This window comes from Aquarana catesbeiana, linkage group LG09 (genome assembly GCF_042186555.1).
Source record: "Aquarana catesbeiana isolate 2022-GZ linkage group LG09, ASM4218655v1, whole genome shotgun sequence".
Taxonomy (NCBI): Eukaryota; Metazoa; Chordata; class Amphibia; order Anura; family Ranidae; genus Aquarana; species Aquarana catesbeiana.
In genome coordinates this window covers 60,390,097-60,412,926 of record NC_133332.1, presented here as the reverse complement: position 1 = coordinate 60,412,926, position 22,830 = coordinate 60,390,097, and the positions used below count along the sequence as shown (strand labels likewise).

Genomic DNA, 22,830 nt, shown 5'->3' with positions numbered 1-22,830 from the left:
ATCACTGCTCCTGAAAAAACGGTTGTTTTAAAAACTTTTGTTTGCATTGATACATGTCCCCTGGGGCAGTACTTGGGTCCCCATACAGTTTTTATGGCAATAACTTGCATATAAGCCTTTAAACTTTTGATGTTTCATGTTCGTGTCCCTAATGCTGCGTACACACGAGCGGACTTTACGGCAGACTTTGCCCGACGGACTTTTCGACGTACTTTACGACGGACTTTCTGAATGAACGGACTTGCCTACACACAATCCACCAAAGTCCGACAAATTCGTACGTGATGACGTACGACCGGACTAAAACAAGGAAGTTCATAGCCAGTAGCCAATAGCTGCCCTAACGTGGCTTTTTGTCCGTCGAACTAGCATACAGACGAGCGGACTTTTCGCTTGGACTCGATTTCAACGGATTGATTTAAAACATGTTTCAAATCTAAGTCCGTCCAACTTTTAAGCAAACAAAGTCCACTGGAGCCCACACATGATCGAATTGTCCGACGAAATCCAGTACGCCGGACCAAGTCTGCCGTAAAGTCCGCTTGTTTGTACGCGGCATTAGACTTTAATAGGGTTCGCAAGTTCCCTAGAACGTTTTGCCTGTTGGCATATTCTGGTGCGAACCAAACCGGGGGGGGTGTTCGGCCCATCCCTGCTGAGGACATGTAAAAGTATGACGAGAGCCTTAAACACTGTGGTGCATGTAACACAGGGATATGCAATTAGTGGACCTCCAGCTGTTGCAAAACTACAAGTCCCATCATGCCTCTGCCTCTGGGTGTCATGCTTGTGGCTGTTAGTCTTGCTATGCCTCATGGGACTTGTAGTTCTGCAACAGCTGGAGGTCCGCTAATTACATATCCCTGATTTCACAGGTAAATATTTTCCAAACTATATAATAAAGTACAGAGGAAGTCAAAAAGTTGTTTAAAATATTTGAATTTTTAAGAGTCTTCAGGAACAATATGTATAAAACCTTTCAATTTCAGGGGTCATCATGAGCAATGGAGAGAGATGGAAGACAATGCGTCGATTTTCCCTAACAACACTGAGAAATTTTGGGATGGGGAAGAGAAGTGTGGAGGAGAGAATCCAAGAGGAAGCTTGGTGTCTCAGGGACAGATTTATGAAGATCAAAGGTAGGTGAAGATAATGCTGAATTAGTACAATGGTAACCCTAAACATACTATTGATCTAAACTACTGTATTTATTTACTAACACCATTTCCAAGGAACCCTACTGCTAGGCTGGTGTGACAGTATAATCTGATATGGCGATTTTATCAACTGGGATGTAATCTGTTATTAAAAAAAAAAATCTGAAGATTGATGGCGGCTGTAATATGTAAATGAGTAGAGTGACCAGGCTGCATAGTCTTAATAACCCTTTTGGAATAAAACAACCCCCAACTCACAGCTATCGTCTTGAAAGAAAAATGCAGGGTGACAGTCAATATTTCAGCTTTTCTGGAAAACATAAGTTAACATCAGGAAAAGCTATATTAGCTAACCAAGTCTGCAACTAAATTATTAAGAATATTATGAATTTCTTCAGCTTTAAAGTGGAACTTCAACCTAACTTTTAGCTGAATGTAAACATTTTGAGCTAGAGGTTGCGTGGCTTGACACTTTCTGAGAGAGCTCTAGTGCCACGGGGGAAGAAGACGTCCATGAGAGGCTTTCTAGAGCTTCCAGATGGTGAAAATACACTCACAGTTGAAGCACAACTAACCACCAATGTTATGATCTCAGCAAGAGAAGTTTCTTCCCAGAGCTCGCATGCACTCCTCACAGGATACAGCCTTGAGCACACACAAGGGCACTGATAACCCATCCTTCCTAGATCTGATGCAAAAAAATTCCAAAATGTTAGACTTACAAAGCATTGCCACAGGCACCAAAACCACTCTCTTTTAGGCCATAGTGGACCTCAAGCAGGATCTCCGCTCGGTGGCAGCGAGGCCTGCCATTGTTGAACAAACCATGTTTCGCCATGAGGATGCCATATTGGAGATCCAACACATTTCTACCCACCACAACTTACAGTACAACTCATTGAAATGCAAAGACATGTGGAGGACGTAGATAATAGGGGATGTCAGAGAAATCCATGGCAGTGGCGTAGCGTGGGTTGTCAGCGCCCGGGGCAAGGCAAGTAATTTGCGCCCCCTAACGCGTGGACTTTTAGCACTCAATGAGTCCCTTCGACTAGTACAGTTTAAAACCCCTTACCCCCTATGTCACAGATCAGCTGTGGAGCTGATCTGTGTCTTACCTTTACTGCTGTAGGTCGGCTGGCACCTGTTGTTCCACTTGCTTGAGAAACACTTATTCCTGAACACCCTTCCTGTAACCTGCTTAAATGGACTTCTCATGAACTGATCCCTTGTGTACCAACTCGGCTAGTTCTCCTGATTACGTTGTCTGCTGCCCGCCCTGACCTTGGCTCGCTATCTGGCTCTCCTTTTGCTTCATCCATCCATCCATCTGTGTCTGACAGTGTCTTCTGGTACTCTCCTTGCGAGCAGGGTGAACCCGGGGGTCGCTGTATTGAATCCAACAAGCTCCTATAGCTTTCTTTTAGCATCTGTAGGGGGTTATTCCTGATGGTGGGCCTGGGCATTTAAAAAGGATCAAGATACTATAATATTAAGCCTCTATGTAGGTAAGCATATAAACAATGCAGTCAAGACCAGCTTCAAAAATGAGCCTAAGCCTTTTGACCTTCCTGGGTGACATTGGATCAATTGTCTTGGGTCACACATAACATACACTAACAAGGAGGCGTGGCCTGAAGCTTCATGAAGTGAGGAGCGCGGTGTGAGAGCTCCGGCTGCAAATATCCTGCAAACTCATCCTCCGGGGCTGAATCACCCCTAAAACTCGGCATCAAGTACCACAGATCATCCGGCCATCCTCCGTGACCATGTCGCCACCTAAGCGAAACACTGGAACGCTTGGGAAGCTGGACAAATACCGCCATGAGGAGCGGGAGTCGACGAGTGAAGATGGCGCCCCCCCGACTTCAGGGGAAGAGGTACTGACATCCGGAGATACCGCACGGATCCTGTAGGCAGTTTCAGTCTGCCAGACGACCCTCACCTCAAAGATAGAAGAGGTCAAGGTGGACATCTCACTTATCCGGCAGGATATCCACAAACTAAGGGAGAGAGTGTCTGAGACGGAACGCAGGATCGGTCAGGCAGAGGATGAACTCCCGCCATTACAGATCAATGTGGAGAGGCTACAATATCAGCTGAACACAGTCCTTAACAAACAGGATGAAATGGAGAACAGATTGCGCCGCTGAAACCTCCGGTTTGTGGGACTTCCAGAAAAAGCGGAGGGCTCTAACCCCCCGACGTTCCTGGAGAACCTCCTGATCAACAACTTCGGCAGAGAGGCCTTCTCCTCCTCCTTCGTGGTGGAGCGCGCGCACCGGCTGGCAGCGCGTCCTCCTGCCCCTGGAGCCCCCCCGCGAACCTTCATCGCGAAATTACTAAACTTTCGAGATAGAGACACCATCCTGCGCCTTACCCGGGAAAAGGGTAACATCCCATTTGGAGATGCACATGTAGCGGTTTACCCCGACTTCTCCGCCGAGGTGCAAAAAAAGAGGGCACAATTTTCAGAAGCCAAGCGCCAACTACGCAACCGTCACCTGGCATACGCCATGCTGTTCCCAGCGCGCCTCCGCGTAGTCCGGGACGGCAAGGCACACTTTTTCGAGGATCCCTCGGCGGTCATCTCCTGGCTGGAGGGCTGAGCCGCGTCAATCCAGACGACATCATGCACTGAACACCACTTCTTCGCTCTCCCATCCTGCGATGTGCAGAAATCTATCATCCTGGAGTCCTACACCATCCTAACAGTGAGTTACCCTGTTCGCTCTCCCTCACCCATGCTAAACCTAAACCCCTTGCTGCCTTCAAGGATACCTGTACTGTTTGACTGCACATCTCTTTCTTTCAACACCTAAACCATCCCCCAACTTTTGTCAATCCGACATCTTATTCAGCCCCCCAAGACGAACTGAAAGCCCAGCCGGGCTCCAGCGGGGTGAGGCACCCCCCTGAGACGTTCGGATGCTGATTTGTTTTGCACCACCATGTTCTTCAGTTAACTCTTGTTCGCCTTCAACAGATTATGGGGTGGCACCTATATCCCTGGTTTTGAATCCCCTGCACATGGTACTGATCGACCTGGGTGCCCCCCTACATCTGCATAAAGCAATGTTTCCCTGGCCAGCAACAACCCCCACGGCTGTGGAGGGTTGCCACAAGTTTGATGAGCCACGCTGGTCCAGAGTTGGCACAGTTTTTGTTTTTTTTCTTCTTTTAATCATTAATGCTTTTGGCTTCTTTACATACGAGCAATGTCTGACAATATATGCCATACAACACACAGATAGTCTGTTTATGCCTGCATTCACTGTACCGTTGTTATGTGGGGCCTCCCGCAGACTGGCGGAGCCTGCGCTACGGTGCTGGTTTGCCGCTCTGCGGGACATCCCAGCCAGGACCTCTGAGATTGGAAATGTTTATTATTTTTATACTATGATACCCGGTGCGGGAATGTCTCTAATAGCTGGGATGGTGGGTCCTCTCCTGCTGGTCCGACTAGTCATCACATTCCATTCAATTACTCAATGGCCTCTTTAAAGATAGTCACATGGAATGTGAGGGGGTTGCGCGATAGGTCCAAACGCTTAGCCGTATTGTCTCACCTTAAGCACATGCGCGCGGATATATCAGTATTGGTGAGGACACACATTACAGGGCAACTTCAAATCGCCCTAAAAAAACCATGGGTGGGCTGGTTATACCAGGCTCCATTCACCAACAACTCCAGAGGTATAGCTATCCTCATAGCCAAAACAGTTAATCTCCACCTACATCATATAAGGTCGGACCAGCAGGGGAGGTTTTTATTCTTGCATGTAACTGTGGGGGGTCTTGAAACCCTTTTACTGGCTTTTTATATACCTCCACCCTTCCAATTTACTGCCCTCAGAGAGGGGCTGGCCTTTATGTCCGAACACCCCACGGTACCAGCGATTTGGATAGGGGATTTTAACATGGTAATTGACCCTTCCCTGGATAGGCTCCACCCAACAGATACGCCACAGACCAAGCAGACCCTTACCAGATTTGGTAGATTCCTTTCGGAGTTTGCCCTATCCGACACGTGGAGACTTAAGTATCCCAACACAGCTGCATACTCTTGCTTCACACCTGCACAAAACGCAATGTCTCGTATAGACTTGATTATTCTCACCCCCACTCTCATTCCAGGCCTCCTCGCGGCGGGATTCGGGGCGAGAGTTCTTTCTGACCATTCACCCTACTGGATCACTCTGAGGCTCCAGTCCTCCCCGCCGTCTCGCCTGTGGAGACTAAACCCATTCTGGCTCACAACCCTCACTGATATAGAGATCATACAGCGTGAATGGTCTCTCTATTTCCAGACTAACCAGGGGTCGGCCTCGCCCGGAGCGGTATGGGAGGCCTTCAAGGCCCATGCCCGCCTGATTCTATCCACCCACATCAACAGACACAAAACCTCCTCCAACAACATTCTAATACAGGCCGAGGAGCACCTGGGCTCCCTCGAACAGGCTTTCCTGTCAAACCCAACTCCCTCAAACTCTGCCCAACTGCGTTTGCAATCTAGGCTCACTGATAACTTACACTTTGAAAAAGCAAAGAAAGGAATATTTTTTAGAAAACAAAGGATCTTCGAGCATGGTGAACGAGCGGGGAAACTTTTAGCCTACATGGCCCATCTGGACCATTCGCCTCCGGTGGTGGTTCAGCTCCGCTCACAAGATGGCACCATGCTCACGGACCCTGAACAAGTTGCCCATGAATTCAAAAGATTCTACGCCGACCTCTACACCTCTAGGACCGACCGCCCTATGGACGAGCTACATCTCCTCCTAGATAGTATAGACTTCCCCTCCCTCTCAACCACTCAGGTAGAAATCCTGGAGGCACCTATAACTGAGGAGTGCATCAAAGCGGCAATAGCGAGCCTTCCAGCGTCAAAGGCCCCTGGCTCAGACGGCCTTCCTCTGGAATTTTACTCCCAGTTCCAGGAGGTTCTCATCCCCAGATTGGAGGCTTTATATTCACACATATACGCATCAGGCACACTACCGCGCACCATGAGCGAGGCATTGATTGTCCTCATCCCCAAACCCGGCAAGGATCCCCTCCAACCTGAGTCCTATCGCCCAATTTCTCTCCTTCAATTGGATGTGAAAATTCTCGCTAAAATCCTAGCCATGAGACTCAACAACGTCATTCTTAGTCTAATCCATCCCGACCAAACAGGCTTTATGCCCAATAAGAACACTGCATTTAACCTGAGAAGGCTATTTACCAATCTTCAAGCTACACATGATGAGACTGGGTCCAGGGTAGTGGTCAGCCTGGACGCCGCCAAGGCGTTTGATTCTGTGGAGTGGAGCTACCTTTGGGAGTGCCTCCATAGGTTCGGCTTTGGCCCCAGATTCATCAAATGGCTCCAGCTCCTTTACCAGGCTCCCACTGCTCGGATCCAGGTCAATGGAGAAATGTCCACCCCATTCTCACTGTCAAGGGGAGCACGACAGGGCTGCCCAATTTCCCCCATGTTGTACGCCCTAGCCGTTGAACCATTGGCCATAGCCATCAGAGTGCACCCTGGCATTAAGGGCCTCCATCGGGGGCAGTTCAGCGAGGTACTCAGCTTATATGCGGACGATATGCTACTCTACTTATCAGATGCTGGTCCCTCGCTGGCTGCGGCCCTGCAGCTTATCCAGCAGCATGGGACCCACTCGGGGCTACAAATTAACTGGTCTAAGTCCCAGGTGCTCCTCATTGATATCTCTGTTCCGGCGAATACTCAGGTGCCCCTCCCATTGGTAAGAACTGACCAGCTCAAATATCTAGGCATACAGTGCTCACGATCCCCAGCAGATTACATACGCCTGAATATTGAACCAATCTTCAAATACCTTAAAAATAAGACGCAAATTTGGTCCAGACTCCCTCTGGGGGTGATGGGTCGCAACAGCTTGGTGAAGATGCTGTACCTATTCTGGCATGCCCCTGTGTGTGTCCCAGCTCATGTGTTCAGGTCCCTTGAGTCTATACTCAACACGTTTATATGGGGCACATCCAGACACAAACTATCATGGCAGACCCTCAAATGCCCTACCCGCCTGGGGGGCACAGCCACCCCAGACCTCGCACTTTACTATCTAGCTTCTCAGCTGTCCCACTTTTACTATTTTAACAAGCACGACAAGCTTCGCTACACTATTCTAGCATGCACACAAGCCTCTGACGTTGTGGCCCATCCCTTCCAGATAATCTTCTGCAAGCACAGGGGTATCTCTAGCTCTACGGGTGGGAACCGACTATTACAACATCACAGCAGAATTTGGCATTGTGCACTCACCACTATTGGAGCTCCCCCTATCCACGCTCACACTCCGCTATGGGATAATCCCCAGCTCCCTGAACTATTGACTATCCCTGATTACAAACTATGGATCATCTATAAAATCATATACTTACACCAGGTCGTTGCGGGGGGAGTGGTCAGGCCCTTTCAAGCTCTGAAAGATGAATTTGCCCTTCCTAACCATATGTTTTTTAGGTACCTCCAGTTACGCCACGCCCTTCAATCCCAGTTTAACAACTCTATCCCCATGCTGGAAGTGGTAACAGTCACAGATCTACTCCTGGGTGATGACCCCAAAAAACTGATCTCCATCCTATACAATATCTTACTCCTACCCGCGGCCACCAATCACACACAAAAATTAAGAGCTAAATGGGAGGCAGACACCGGAGCCTTTGACGATGACCAGTGGGGGGACATACTTGAGACTTGCACAAAAGTTTCCCCGAAACTATCAAACCGCCTCACCCACTTATATATTCTCCACAGATCTTATCTCACCCCTGCACGCATCCTTAAATATAGGCCAGAGGCTACTTCAGACTGCCCTCGATGCGGAAGCACCCCCAGTACATACTATCACTTAATATGGTCCTGCCCAATCATTCAGAACTACTGGATGCAGGTAGTCAAATTCCTTCATGACCAAATGGGCTCTCCTCTGACACTATGCCCTCGCCAATGTCTGCTCGGTCTGCTCGTGGTCTCAGAGGAGGAGAAATACCTATCAATATTTATGCAGGAATCCCTCTTCATAGCCAGATTGCAAGTTGCCCAACTATGGCTTCGGCCTGACCCCCCCACGGTGCAACAGTGGAAGAGAGCAGTGAATCTTGCCCTTCCCTATAAAAAAGTTCTGTATACCCACCGCGGCTGTCCAGCCAAATATCACAAAATATGGGACAGATGGATAAATGAGGCCTCTACGTGCACGGACGGGTAATGCACAATATGTATATGACTGGTGGTTTAATGGCATTTAACTCCACTTATGATCAAACCTTTTACTATTCCAGCAGAGGGGTACACCCTGACATCGGTTTGTAATATTCTGTCGAGACTCTAAGTATAGAGGCTAGTCCAATGGTTTCCAGTGTATGCATTGTACTTCAATATTTCCAATATGTACTGTCTATTATGCTCAATAAACTTTATCTTTGATTAAAAAAAACATACACTAACAAGGAGGATAATGAAAGGGAAGAACTCCACGCTATGGGTGAAATGTACAAAATAGCTGCTCCCCTCAAAGTGCTTAGTGAGCAAGCTTTGAGCTAGTGGGGGGTGTATAAAAATAAGGGGGCTCTTAGTAATAAATAATAAATTAACAGTGATCAATAATACATAATCGTTGTGAACAATACTGAACAGATATCAACATGAAATAAATATAATATAATGTGTATTTATTTCATTGTTGCTATCTGTTCAGTATTGTTCACAACGATTATGTATTATTGATCACTGTTAATTTATTATTTATTACAAAGCGCCCCCTTATTTTTATACACCCCCAACAAGGAGGATAAAACAATCCAAAATTCTATATACAATACTTGGCGCTCCTGGAAGTAAGAGATACACAGACCAATATTATTATGGTAAGCTGCTGCTTAACCACTTCCCGACTGGTGCAAGCCGATGTACGTCGGGAGAATGGCACGGGTGGGCAAATGGGCATACCTGTAAGTCCCATTGAATTTCCCGCCGTGCCATTGCGTGTGCGCCGGCTGGGAGCTCCGTGAGTCAGCTTGCGGGTCCCGCGGACTCGATCGCCGAGGGGATACCCGCAATCGCCTCACGAAGAGGATGAACGGGGAGATACTGATATAAACAAGCATCTCCCCGTTCTGCCTAGTGACAGTGTCACTGATCACCGCTCCCTCTCATCGGGCGCAGAGATCAGTGATGTGTCACAGCTAGCCCATAGTTAGAATCACAGTTAGAATCACTCCCTAGTACTGACTTAACCCCTCCCCTCCCCCTAGTGGTTAACCCCTTCACTGCCAGTGTCATTTACACAGGAATTAGTGCATTTTTATAGCACTGATTGCTGTATAAATGACAATGGTCCCAAATATGTGTCAAAAGTGTCCGACATAATGTCGCAGTCACAATAAAAATCGCTGATCACTGCCATTACTAGTAAAAAAAAAAAAATATTAATAAAAATGCCATAAAACTATCCCCTATTTTGTGAACGCTATAACTTTTACGCAAACCAATCAATAAACGCTTATTGTGATTTTTTTTTTACCAAAAATATAAAGAAGAATACATATCGGCCTAAACTGAGGAAAAAAAATGTTTTTTTTCATTATTTTTTGGGGATATTTATTATACCAAAAAGTAAAAATATTGCGTTTTTTTTTCAAAATTGTCGCTATTTTTTTGTTTATAGCACAAAAAATAAAAACCGCAGAGGTGATCAAATACCACCAAAAGAAAGCTCTATTTGTGGGAAAAAAAGGACGTCAATATTGTTTGGGTACAACGTCGCACGACCGCTCAATTGTCAGTTAAAGCGGCGCAGTGCCGAATCGCAAAAAGTGCTCTGGTCAGGAAGGGGGTAAATTCTTCGGGGCTGAAGTGGTTAATTAAAGAAAAAAAATCCACACATAGAGCAAATGTCAAAAATCACCCTAGCAGGCGCATCACTTAATCTAAGGGCCCTTTCACACTGGGGCAGTTTGCAGGTGCTATTGCGCTAATAATAGCGCCTGCAAACTGTCCCGAAACAGCCGCTGCTGTCTCTCCAGTGTGAAAGCCCCGAGGGCTTTCACACTGGAGCGGTGCGCTGGCAGGGGCGGTGGGGGCGTCGGCGGTAAAACAGCGCTATTTTTAGCGCTGCTTTACCGTGGTTATTGCAGCGGTATTCAGCCGCTAGGGGTGCGGTTTTAACCCCCGCTGGCAGCCGAAAAAGGATTAAAACCGCTCGTATAGCGCGGCTATAGCCGTGGTATAGCCGCGCTGTCCCATTGATTTCAATGGGTAGGAGCGTTGAATACACCGCTCCTTCGCCGCTCCAAAGATGCGGCTTGCAGGAGTTTTTTTCTTCTCCTGCCAGCACACCGCTTCAGTGTGAAAGCCCAGTGTGAAAGCCCTCGGGCTTTCACACTGAACAAACAGCAGCGGCTGTTTTGGGTCGGTTTGCAGGCGGTATTTTTAGCGCAATAACGCCTGCAAACCACCCAAGTGCGAAAGGGCTCTAAAAAAAGTCCTGCTAGCTGCATCTTTGGAGCGGCGAAGGAGCGGTGTGTATACACGGCTCCTGCCCATTGAAATCAATGGGACAGCGCAGCTATATCGTCGGCAAAGCGCCTCTGCAGAGGTGCTTTGCGGTGGTTTTTACCCTTTCTCGGCTGCTAGCAGTTGGTAAAACCGCCCCCGCTAGCGGCCGAATACCGACGGTAAAGTGCCACTTACAATGGCAGCACTTTACCGCCAACGCCGCCCCCAGTGTGGAATGGGCCTAAGAAAATTATAAACGCAGTGGTGATGTTTTTACTATTTTATGTCTGAAGCAATGATGTGCATTTATGGACAACATTTAAAGCCAGCCATGAGAAGGAAAAAGAAACTCCTTGGAGGACTGACTGACGCTGCTGACCACCATACATATACACTGATCTGTGGCTGCCGGGCTGCATACAGTATTTCTCTCTTTCTCTCTCGTTATCCCCCCCGCCCCCGGGGCCAGTAATACAAATCGAGGGGGAGTCTCACTCTCACTCACACTCACCTTGCTTGTCCTGCCTCACTGCCTGGATCGGAGGATAAGAGAAGGAGAAGACAGCAGCCGCGAATGGGTCATGGGCGGAGGCGGGACTTCAGGAGCACTCACATGACCCCCATACGGCCAATCACAGGGCGCCGGACACTTAACATGGCGGCCGGAGCGCGGGGGACACAGGAACATAAAATTAGGAGGCGGCAGCCAGTAGTGACACTACTGGCACGAAATTGCGCCCCCCTAAATGTCGCGCCCGGAGCCACGTCACCCCCTGCACCCCCCACGCTACGCCACTGCCAATAGAGCTTAGATGAACTGAACTTCCTGGTCAGAGACTATGTTGGAGGGAAGACAATGAAGCCAGAACACTTTCTGGAAGAAATTTTTTTTTCCAAATTGGAGCAGCAAATTTTCCACATCAACAAGGATAACTGTGCAGCCTTTGGAAGTCAGAATCTGATAAAATCTGTGTAAAAGTGAGCCAAAAATTGTGTAAAAATGGGTCCAAGGATAATTGGAAACAGGTAGAATAAGAAGTGGACCAGCAGGGAGTTTTTTAGAGACCTTGTTTTGAGCACACATACGACAAGCAGCAATAAAGGCTCTGACAACATGGCATATTGTGGGTCATCAGTACTGATGTGAGATAAGGTCCAACGTCTTGCGTAGTCCTTGATTCCCAATAAGCTTGGATATGTTCCCCATTATAGGACAAATTACATGATAATTTATTCATAGGGACCATTGTTTTCCACTCGTCACCCTCGTTGATGAGATTGCGGGCTTCTTAAATATCTAACTTTGAGAAAATGGTAGCATGAGTAATTTATACAGGGGCATAAATAACCATTTTTCTTGCCCACAAAGAAGAGGCCAGCACCAGCAGGTGAGATAGACTTGTGAATGACACCCTGTTTAAGGTATTCTCTGAGGTACTCAGATATGGCCTGAGTCTCGGGTGTAGACTTGAGTTATACATGGGGGGCATGGTTGCACGTGAGAACTCAATAGAGAAGTCATATGTATGATGAGGCAGAAGAGTTTTAATTAGTTGTTTACAAAATACATTGTGAACATTACAATAGGGTATAGGAAGTCCAGAAAAAAATGAGCAGTCTTAACCATGCAGATGAAACAGGCTGGTTTGACCTTCACAAGGCTATTCCGATGACCTGTTGGATCCCAAGACAGAATGTCACCAGAAAGCCAATTATGAACTGGAGAGTGTTGGTGGAGCCTTGTTATAACAAACAGATGCTAACCGACCAACTTAAGTGTGAGCAGAATCTTCAAAGTTTTAATATAGGGGATGCCTGCCCATAAGGAGTGTAGCCTGTTAATGAAATAGATGGCCTCCAAAATCAGAGAAAGAAGGGCAAAGTTATTTAACAAATACGTTTCTTTACTGAAGTAGTGGAAATACAAATTAAGAATTCAACATGGATATCTCCAACACACATTCCTGTACAAGATGTTCTAATGCTGCGTACACACGAGCGGACTTTACGGCAGACTTTGCCCGGCGGACTTTTCGACGTACTTTACGACGGACTTTCTGAATGAACGGACTTGCCTACACACAATTCACCAAAGTCCGGCGAATTTGTACGTGATGACGTACGACCGGACTAAAACAAGGAAGTTCATAGCCAGTAGCCAATAGCTGCCCTAGCGCGGCTTTTTGTCCGTCGAACTAGCATACAGACGAGCGGACTTTTGGACCCGACTCGATTTCAACAGATTGATTTAAAACATGTTTCAAATCTAAGTCCGTCCAACTTTTAAGCAAACAAAGTCCGCTGGAGCCCACACACGATCGAATTGTCCGACGAAATCCAGTACGCCGGACCAAGTCTGCCGTAAAGTCCGCTCGTGTGTATGCAGCATAAGTGCCTCTGAATTTCGTCGGACAATTCGATCGTGTGTGGGCTCCAGCGGCCACGCTAGGGCAGCTATTGGCTACTGGCTATGAACTTCCTTGTTTTAGTCCGGTCGTACGTCATCACGTACAAATTCGTCGGACTTTGGTGGATTGTGTGTAGGCAAGTCCGTTCATTCAGAAAGTCTGTCGTAAAGTACGTTGAAAAGTCCGCCGGGCAAAGTCTGCAGTAAAGTCCGCTCGTGTGTACGCGGCTTTAGTTATTTTCCTGGTACCCCTGCCCCAAGAAATGGTCATACCTTAAATAGGTGTAAAAAGTTCTTTAGAATCCTGAAGTCCAAAGCTTAAATTGGTTGTAAACCTCAGACAAAGCATACCCCTCTATAGTGTGTATTTGTCTCTTTGTAATTAAGAGTACTAAGTGTAATTTCTGTCTCCTGCTTCATTCCTCTTCTATCAGCATTAATCGCTTCTGACAAGTTTTCCTGACACCAAGAGAAAAATGGTGACAGGGAGAGACCTCCAGTTGATTGACAGTGTCAGCTCTGTTCCACTAAGCTGTGGGAAGGCGCGTGTGTCACTTCCCACCAATCAGCTCTCAGGGCTCTCCTCACTGAGCTCTGAAGAGTGTAACTTCAGCTTTCCATCCCTTTTTTCTGAACATTAAGACCAGCTTAACAAATTCTGGACTTTGAATGGTTGCTGCAAAACAGGTTAAACTTATGTAGGAGGATTTCATCTCTGTGTATCACCTGAGGCCAGTCACTTCACTGGGTTTATATAAGGGTTTACAGTCACTTTAAGTCCATACCCCTGGAACCCCGACTGGATTCCCATGAGGGCTGGTTAAATGCAAGTAGAGGATCTCATCCTTAGCAGCATACTTGTTCCTTAGATGGGGTAACCTGGGGCCAAACCTCTGGCTGAATTACTAGCAGCAGCACCCCCAAGAGGCGGTTACCTCTTTTTTTATGTGTTTTCCCCAGCAGAGGGCGATACTTCCCCAAAAGCCCAGAAAAAACTTCCAAAAGTGTTACCCTTAGCTTTTAGGAAGTACCACCTCAGCAGAGCAACACAGTAACAAGGTAAAATACAATTAAATAATACTGCACAAGTTTAACCCACATATATTAACTTAAAAACAATTCACAAGTTTGATGAACCATAAAACATGTTTCATCCCCCTGTTTACAAGCATGCTTCAGCTGATGCTCTGGAGGCAACACTCTAATCCGATTGCAAGCTGCATGGTGGCATCCAGGTTCTCAGACAGTCAAAAAGACAACCAAGAGTTTGAAAGAAAGCTTCTACAGAGCTGAGAGCGAAGTCACTTGTCTGAGGACTAAAAGCTCAAAAAAAAAAAATGCGTTGAAGCATGGACCTCACAATTGCAACTCACAGTTCTTCGGGGCATGAAGAACATGAATAAAGACAAAAGTAATGCTTGCAGTCATTTTTGAAACTATAAAATGTGTTCTGGTCACCTGTAAAGTGGTCTGGCAAATTCACCTTGGGCACAAGTGCGAGAGAAATTAGAACAGATGAACTGCCGGAAATATGTAGCTCTACTCTGCAGATAATGCTGAAAGACAGGTCAGCAGGGTCCATGGCATGAGTAGGGGAACAAGAGCTAACACAGACTGAAAAGACTATAAAATTAAACCTATTGCCTATAGCTACACCCACACCTCATAGTCCTGTGGATCAGAGCAAGCTGCAGTACAAGATGAGGGAGATTTCATGTTGATAGAACTACAGAGAGTTGAAGATCAGCTTTTCTGCTGTTCTTTGACAACTAGGTAGCATTTTACCTTTGAGGGGATGGTAAAAGTGCTAAATGGTAAAGGGGTGGGTGAGGTCTCATGAGTTAAAGGCTGCCACGTCCTTTAAGTCAATACAAAAAGTGGAAGATCTCCCATGGGACTTTAATGCAGCCAGATATCAATGGCATATATTTTACATATATGTAAAAATAGAAATGTTATTATACAAATATGTTAAAACCAATAAAATAAAAACAAAATTCCATAGCATTCTAGTTGTTCACAAAACAGTTTCATATACAATGTACCCCTAAATAGGAGGCCTTAAAGTGATTGTAAAGTTGCACTTTTAAAAAAATAACAAAAAAACAAACGTTACCTCCTCTGTGCAGTTGGTATTGCACAGAGCAGCCTGGATTCTCCTCTTCTCGGGTCCCTCTTTGCTGCTCCTGGCCTCTCCCTCTTGATGAGTGCCCCCAAAGACCAGCAGCTTGCTATGGGGGCACCTGAGCCGAGCTGCAGCCCTGTGTGCCCATTGAGACACGCAGCTGCCATTTGGCACCACTCCCTCTCTCCTCTGGTTGGCTAACTGACTTTGATTGACAGCCACGGGAGCCAATGGCACTGCGGCTGTGCCCTGACCAATATGGAGGAGAGTTCTGAATGGCCAAGGGATTCGTGGACATTGCTGGATAGAGAAGGGGCTAAGCGTAAGTTTTTTGAAGTTGTAATTTTTTGTCACAATTATTTGGAAAATTAAGAAATGTGAAAAAAATTATCACTTTTTTTTTTACACACTGTCACCAGTTCAGTATAGCATCATCATATAACTGGTGTTTTGGTGATCAGGGACAGTGACTGGTGACAGTATGTAAAAAAAGAAAAATTACCAATTTTTTTTTTCAATTTTGTTTTTATTACTTTTTTTTCCATTTTTTTTTCTAACACACTGTGACCAGAGCAATACAGTGTTACCATAGTAACACTGTACTACTCTGGAGAAGTGTTCATGATCTTTTTTTACACATGATTGCATGTAACAATGAATTTCAATGGTATAAGCAACCATTCTCCTGAATTAAACTGGTTCATTCAATGTCTTTTGCTGTGATTAGCTGTGATTGGCCTGTGTGTGCCATATGATCACTGTGACCAATCACAGATAGCAGCACAATTGTATACAATGGATGGCATGAAAGGAAGCCATTGTTTACAATTTTCATGTGATCTGCTGTGATTGGTCACAATGTTCGCATGACACTGTATCCAGTGAACCCAGCCGGTAACAGATCACGCCACTATGCGGCCCCGCAAGAGGTGCATTCTTGGAGGACATTATATGACCTTCTCCCAGAACAACAGTGCCTGTGTCTGGCTGTCATTTTACTATAGGCCGGGTGGGAAGGTGTTAAGCCGAGCAACCCTATACCCACTTAATGAAAACTCTTTTACACTCTTTCATAAAGACACAATTTTTGTCAGTCTCTGTCCCAGTTTCTGTGGAAAGCCTTCCCAGAACACTGTGGGTTTGATGTTTGGGTCTATTGGGGCCTCAGGATTTCACTAAGGCGAATATTGAATGACTCATATGGTCTATTTATGGTTGGTTGTGTAAGTAATATATGACTCAAGAATGTATTATTTATGAAGATCACATACAATTTTGTTAGCATGCTTTTCAACATTCCTTCATGCAGGTACCTCTATCTTCCCCTGATGAAGATTGTATAGCAATCAAAATGCATTGGGAAACTGTGGCACAACATATTTTCAGAATGATGTATATGTATCGCTTAATGCTTCCTTTTTAGGGGTACATTGTATATGAAGTATATGAAAAAACTCAAGCGCTGACGTGGTTAGAATTGAAAAAATGGTTAATATGAGATGGCCAAATAATATAGCTGCAACTAAATTAGTAATGAATTTAATAAATAGTAAAAATGGTCAGTTGCGCTGATATCAATGGCGACCCTAGGGGGGGCCAGAGGGGGCCCTGACCCCCCCAACATTATGCTGTGCCCCACCATGTGCCCCCCCAATAAAAAAAAATTTTTTTTTTTTTTTTTTACAAAAAATCAATGTCTAAGAGGGAGAGAGTCCCCAGTCAGCTCCTGCGGGTGATTCCTCCCCCCTCCCTCTGCTTGCTGACACTGCATAATGCGAGCGCTCACACAACCATGCCTGCCCGATCTGCTCCTTCCCCTGCATCCTCTTTGGCAGGGAGAAGAGCGAGTTGCAGGAAGGACTCCACCAGGACTCTCAGTTACTGAAAAAACAGACTGATTTCTCCCATCCTTAGGACAGGAGAACCAGCCTGTAAATTCCAAGAGATGCCAGACCAGCGCAGTCAAAAGCAGGGGCAGGACAGCAAGAGGAGGCTGGGGAACCCCACAGTGGCAGAACACCAGGGCCCGGAGGCAAGACAACCTTTGCAACCCTGATAGTTCTCCCACTGCTTTGGATCCTTATATTTTCTTGGTATGCTGGTGACATATATCTCTTGTTTTCTGCCACCCTGGGGGACCCCAATACAGTAGGAAGGGAGCTCACTGCAGAACATGTGAAAGGGCCGTTGTGGGGTCGTAGTAAAGGGCCCCAGTATATATTTATATATCTATATCTATCTATCTATCTATCTATCTATCTATCTATCTATCTATCTATCTATCTATCTATCTATCTATCTATCTATCTATATATGCATTTTATAGTTGCCCCCCTACTTTTGTCCCTGTCCCCCCATGTGCCCCCCCTAAATATGAAAGCTGGAGACGCCACTGGCTGATATTATCCTCATATTCCCATAAAATGAAAGGGTAAAAACAAACTTCTAATAATCTCACTAAATATCCAAAAAATGGTAGAAGTAAAAGGTAAAATACACTTCTAATAATAATTACTGCACTGATGAGTGAGAAATAATGTGGTATAAAATATAAAATATAAAACTAATCCCACCAATGTGAAAAAGAAAAGTGTAGCGCTGTATTGTGCTAATAAAACATCAATGTGAACATTCTGTGTGAAATATCTGTGTATATATCTATACTTGGTCCTGCTGATCACGCAGAAAATAGCTAAATGGAATAATTATAGTAACACCATATATGCAGAAATCTGGTGGTGTGAAGAATCATTTGTAACAACGTGCTATATAGTAAACAATAATGTGAACTGTGTGTACACAGTAAAATAATCCCAAACCCTCAAATCAAAACAAACATGTGTAATAAAAATTGGGGTGGGATTAGATAGCAAGTCTCTGGGGTATTGAACAGTTCATTCAATCGGACAGAAGTATCCTGGAGCATTGATGTAAATCTCACAGTGATATCTATTTGTGTCCCCAGTAGACTCTTCAAATACTCAGCAAGGCAGAAAATAATATAAAATGCCCTTACCGGACGTGATGGACTCACAGGCCGTTGGCGGTGAGTCATATAGGCTTGCACCGTTTGTACGATAGGGTTACAGCTGTCCTTAATCCATAGTGGAGGGTCCTAGATGGGTCCCCAATCCTGAGCGGTATCACGGATTCTTCCTCCAACGATCATTTAATCTCATTCAAGTGAGACAGAGGGAGAGGGAGAAAGAAGGCTCCACATAGTATAAAATCCGGGTAACCAGGAAGTTTTATTGCATTAATTAAAAAATTCCAATAAAAAATCGGGTTAAAACAAAGTTCATATGAACAAAGTGGTATGTTTAGCGCAGTAATCAGATGGCTGTGGTAGCGTCACACAACCAACACGTTTCGTCTACCAAGACTTCGACTGGGGTAAAGCTAACCTCTCATTTGCTGTGCTATTTATTTAAAAATGCTGGAAATTACATCGGGGACACCTGTGCGGCGTGACTTCCAGGGTTTGTATCATGTGAGGGTTTTCCTTAATCAGCTGACTGTCCGTCCAGCCTATCATGAGGACGGAAATATCCAAGGAACCAAGCCTCAGCTTGGTAATCTTATCTTACCAATGATGACCAGGTATCATGGTCATGTGATTGGCACGTCAGAGCGTCCGAGCGCAATGACGCGGGTTTAAAAACCACTCCTCTTCCATATTAGCTGGATATTTCCTGGTTAGTGCGTCATCACGTCTAAGCGCGATGACGCAGTAAGCCAGTCACACCTTCTCATTATCAGACAGATCCGACCATCCAATAGGCGGTGCGCCATATCGCGCAAGCACAGTGACGCGGATCCGAAGGTCCATCCTCCCTCAGCGCGTCAGGACGCGACGATGCAACATGCATCCTCCGAGAGCACATCCTCCACCATGCCGGCCACTCATATTGCTCTCTATATTTGGCAAGATCACATGATCGGAACTTTGTCAGTTGTCAAAGCATAGAGAGAGTTCAATCATTGGGACACAAAATGGCATAAATGTGCGGACTGTCAAATCACCGAAGGTGTGTTCTCATTAAATATAGGGCTACAGTTGTCATAACACACATGTTCCCCTATGTTTACAATTATTCAGCAAAAATTATTATATTCGGGCAATATCAAGGTCATAATTGCAAACATATAAAGGTATAAAAACAAAAAGTAAGAAAGCAAATAAAAGACACATGTAGGATAGGAATCTAATCTGTGCCTTGCCAGGAAAGCCATCTAGCCTATACGTTGCCCGAGTGGGGGGACGTGTGTCCTTCCCATCTAACAGCCCGAGCATTCATCTCGGGTTTATTCTTAACTGTAAAAATAATGTCAAAAATATTAAATGAAAAAAATAATAAATAATACAGATAAAAAATAAATAAAATTGTCCTGAAAATGATACAGTGGGAATAGTAATGAAAGATGCATATTGGGAGGTAGCCATACTTGGTCAGACCCACCCACAGATAGCATCTCTCTAGGGAACTTGACACAGAGGGGCCTGAACAGGACATCTATGACTGATTGATGAACGCATTGATGTCCCACTCGATGTTTAAACCATGGGGTGTATAACATTTTATTTGGTGTATCCACCACAATGTTATACACCCCATGGTTTAAACATTGAGTGGGACATCAATGCGTTCATCAATCAGTCATAGATGTCCTATGGACCAAGTATAGATATATACACAGGTGTTTCACACAGAATGTTCACATTGATGTTTTATTAGCACAATACAGCGCTACACTTTTCTTTTTCACTTTACTCATACAATTAGTCTAATTGGTGGTGTTGGCAGCTTGATGTATTGGGTTGGCGCAGCAGATTCTCTTTATTCTGTTTAATCCCACCAATGTGCCAAAATGTGCTCATAAAAAACGCACAGTGACAAAACCTTACTAAAAAATGTGCATATGCTTTAAACCAGCTAAAAGCTCCTTACAATAAATATATCAGGTGCCAAAAAATAAAACTAGTTATATCGTGCTTCCATGAGATTTCTATAAAGAATATATATAAATATAAATGTGCAAACAATTCTTCCTTTTCCAACAAATCCTTCATGTGAAATTAGGACAATTCATCCAGTGTTATGTAATCACACAAATCAGTGTCAATTAGCTGGTGAATGTTGAAACAAAATAACATAAAAAAGTGTCAAAATTTAAAATGTTACTTTTACTTCTTGCTTTTCTTCTTCAGTGTTAATCACTCCACTCAGGTTCTGGACATGTGGAAAAATAGATTAAATATCCATTGCGCAGAGATTCAAGCATTCATTGGATACTATATGGTTGTTACACTCACAAACTTATTCTGAATGGGATCCCTTAAATGTAGATCAGGCTGCAGACAAGAGCTCAGCGGTACGGCGCTACCTACACCGCCGCTGATTCACACACTGCATCTGCAGTGTGGATATTTAGTGAGATTATTAGAAGTTTGTTTTTACCCTTTCATTTTATGGGAATATGAGGATAATATCAGCGCAACTGACCATTTTTACTATACATTGTATATGAAACTGTTTTGTGAACAATCAGAATGCTATGAAATGTTGTTTTTTTTTATTGGTTTTATCATACTTGTGTAATACATTTCTATTTTTACATATATACTGTGGATATCTGGCTGCATTAAAGTCCCATGGGAGATATGGGAGATATTTTTGAAGTGCTAAATGGTTACAGTTTGGCATTTTAAAAAAATATGACAAAGAAAAACAATAAGGTTAATTTCCTAAGGTAGTAAAGGTTGTTCAAAATGAATTTACATCTAGCATCACCTCATTTATTAAGCTATTAAAATGTGCTTTCCAATGTGAACATATTGTACTTTTTTAGTAAATCAACCCCACCTTGTTCATGCCAGCTAATATGTTATCATTTATTGTTTACTCAAAGTTAGGGATGAGCCAAACACCCCCCCGGTTCGATTTGCACCAGAACCTGCGAACGGACCGAAAGTTTGCGCAAACTTTAGAACCCCATTAAAGTCTATGGGACTTGAACGTTCAAAATCAAAAGTGCTAATTTTAAAGGCTAATATGCAAATTATTGTCCTAAAAAGGGTTTGGGGACCCGGGTCCTGCCCCAGGAGACATGTATCAATGCAACAAAAAGTTTTAAAAACGGCAGTTTTTTCGGGAGCAGTGATTTTAATGATACTTAAAGTGAAAAAAAGTGAAATATTGCTTTAACCACTTGAGCCCCGGACCATTATGCTGCCTAAGGACCAGAAGTCTTTTTCCAATTTGGCACTGCGTCGCTTTAACTGCTAATTGCGCGGTTATGCAATGCTGTACCCAAACGAAATTTGCGTCCTTTTCTTCCCACAAATAGAGCTTTCTTTTGATGGTATTTGATTACCTCTGCAGTTTTTATTTTTTGCGCTATAAACGGAAAAAGACCGAAAATTTTGAAAAAAAATGATATTTTCTACTTTTTGTTATAAAAAAAATCCAATAAACTCAATTTTAGTCATACATTTAGGCCAAGATGTATTCGGCCACATGTCTTTGGTAAAAAAAATGTCAATAAGCGTATATTTATTGGTTTGCGCAAAAGTTATAGCGTCTACAAACTAGGGTACATTTTCTGGAATTTACACAGCTTTTAGTTTATGACTGCCTATGTAATTTCTTGAGGTGCTAAAATGGCAGGGCAGTACAAACCCCCCCCCAAATGACCCCATTCTGGAAAGTAGACACCCCAAGGAAATTGCTGATAGGCATGTTGAACCCATTGAATATTTATTTTTTTTGTCCCAAGTGATTGAATAATGACAAAAAAAAAAAAAAATATTTACAAAAAGTTGTCACTAAATGATATATTGCTCACACAGGCCATGGGCCTATGTGGAATTGCACCCCAAAATATATTCAGCTACTTCTCCTGAGTATGGGGATACCACATGTGTGGGACTTTTTGGGAGCCTAGCCGCGTATGGGACCCCGAAAACCAATCACCGCCTTCAGGATTTCTAAGGGTGTAACTTTTTGATTTCACTCTTCACTGCCTATCACAGTTTCGGAGGCCATGGAATGCCCAGGTGGCACAACCCCCCCCCCAAATGACCCCATTTTGGAAAGTAGACACCCCAAGCTATTTGCTGAGAGGCATATTGAGTCCATGGAATATTTTATATTTTGACACAAGTTGCGGGAAAGTGACACTTTTTTTTTTTTTTTTTTGCACAAAGTTGTCACTAAATGATATATTGCTCACACAGGCCATGGGCCTATGTGGAATTGCACCCCAAAATACATTTAGCTGCTTCTCCTGAGTACGGGGATACCACATGTGTGGGACTTTTTGGGAGCCTAGCCGCGTACGGGGCCCCGAAAACCAATCACCGCCTTCAGCGTTTTTAAGGGCGTGAATTTTTGATTTTACTCTTCACTGCCTAACACCGTTTCGGAGGCCATGGAATGCCCAGGTGGCACAAAACCCCCCCAAATGACCCCATTTTGGAAAGTAGACACCCCAAGCTATTTGCTGAGAGGCATGGTGAGTATTTTGCAGCTCTCATTTGTTTTTGAAAATGAAGAAAGACAAGAAAAAACTTTTTTTTTTTTTCTTTTTTCAAATTTCAAAACTTTGTGAC

The 22,830-nt window shown here is 44.5% G+C and overlaps 1 protein-coding gene across 1 annotated transcript in view; it reads left to right on the top strand.

The window, feature by feature from the left end:
* LOC141107708 (cytochrome P450 2G1-like) overlaps positions 1 to 22,830 on the top strand; it is a 150,199-nt gene that overhangs the window by 10,712 nt on the left and 116,657 nt on the right. Inside the window, exon 3 of the mRNA XM_073598627.1 lies at positions 990 to 1,139. Coding sequence (XP_073454728.1) covers positions 990 to 1,139 — 150 coding nt within the window. The remainder of the gene's footprint in view (positions 1 to 989; positions 1,140 to 22,830) is intronic.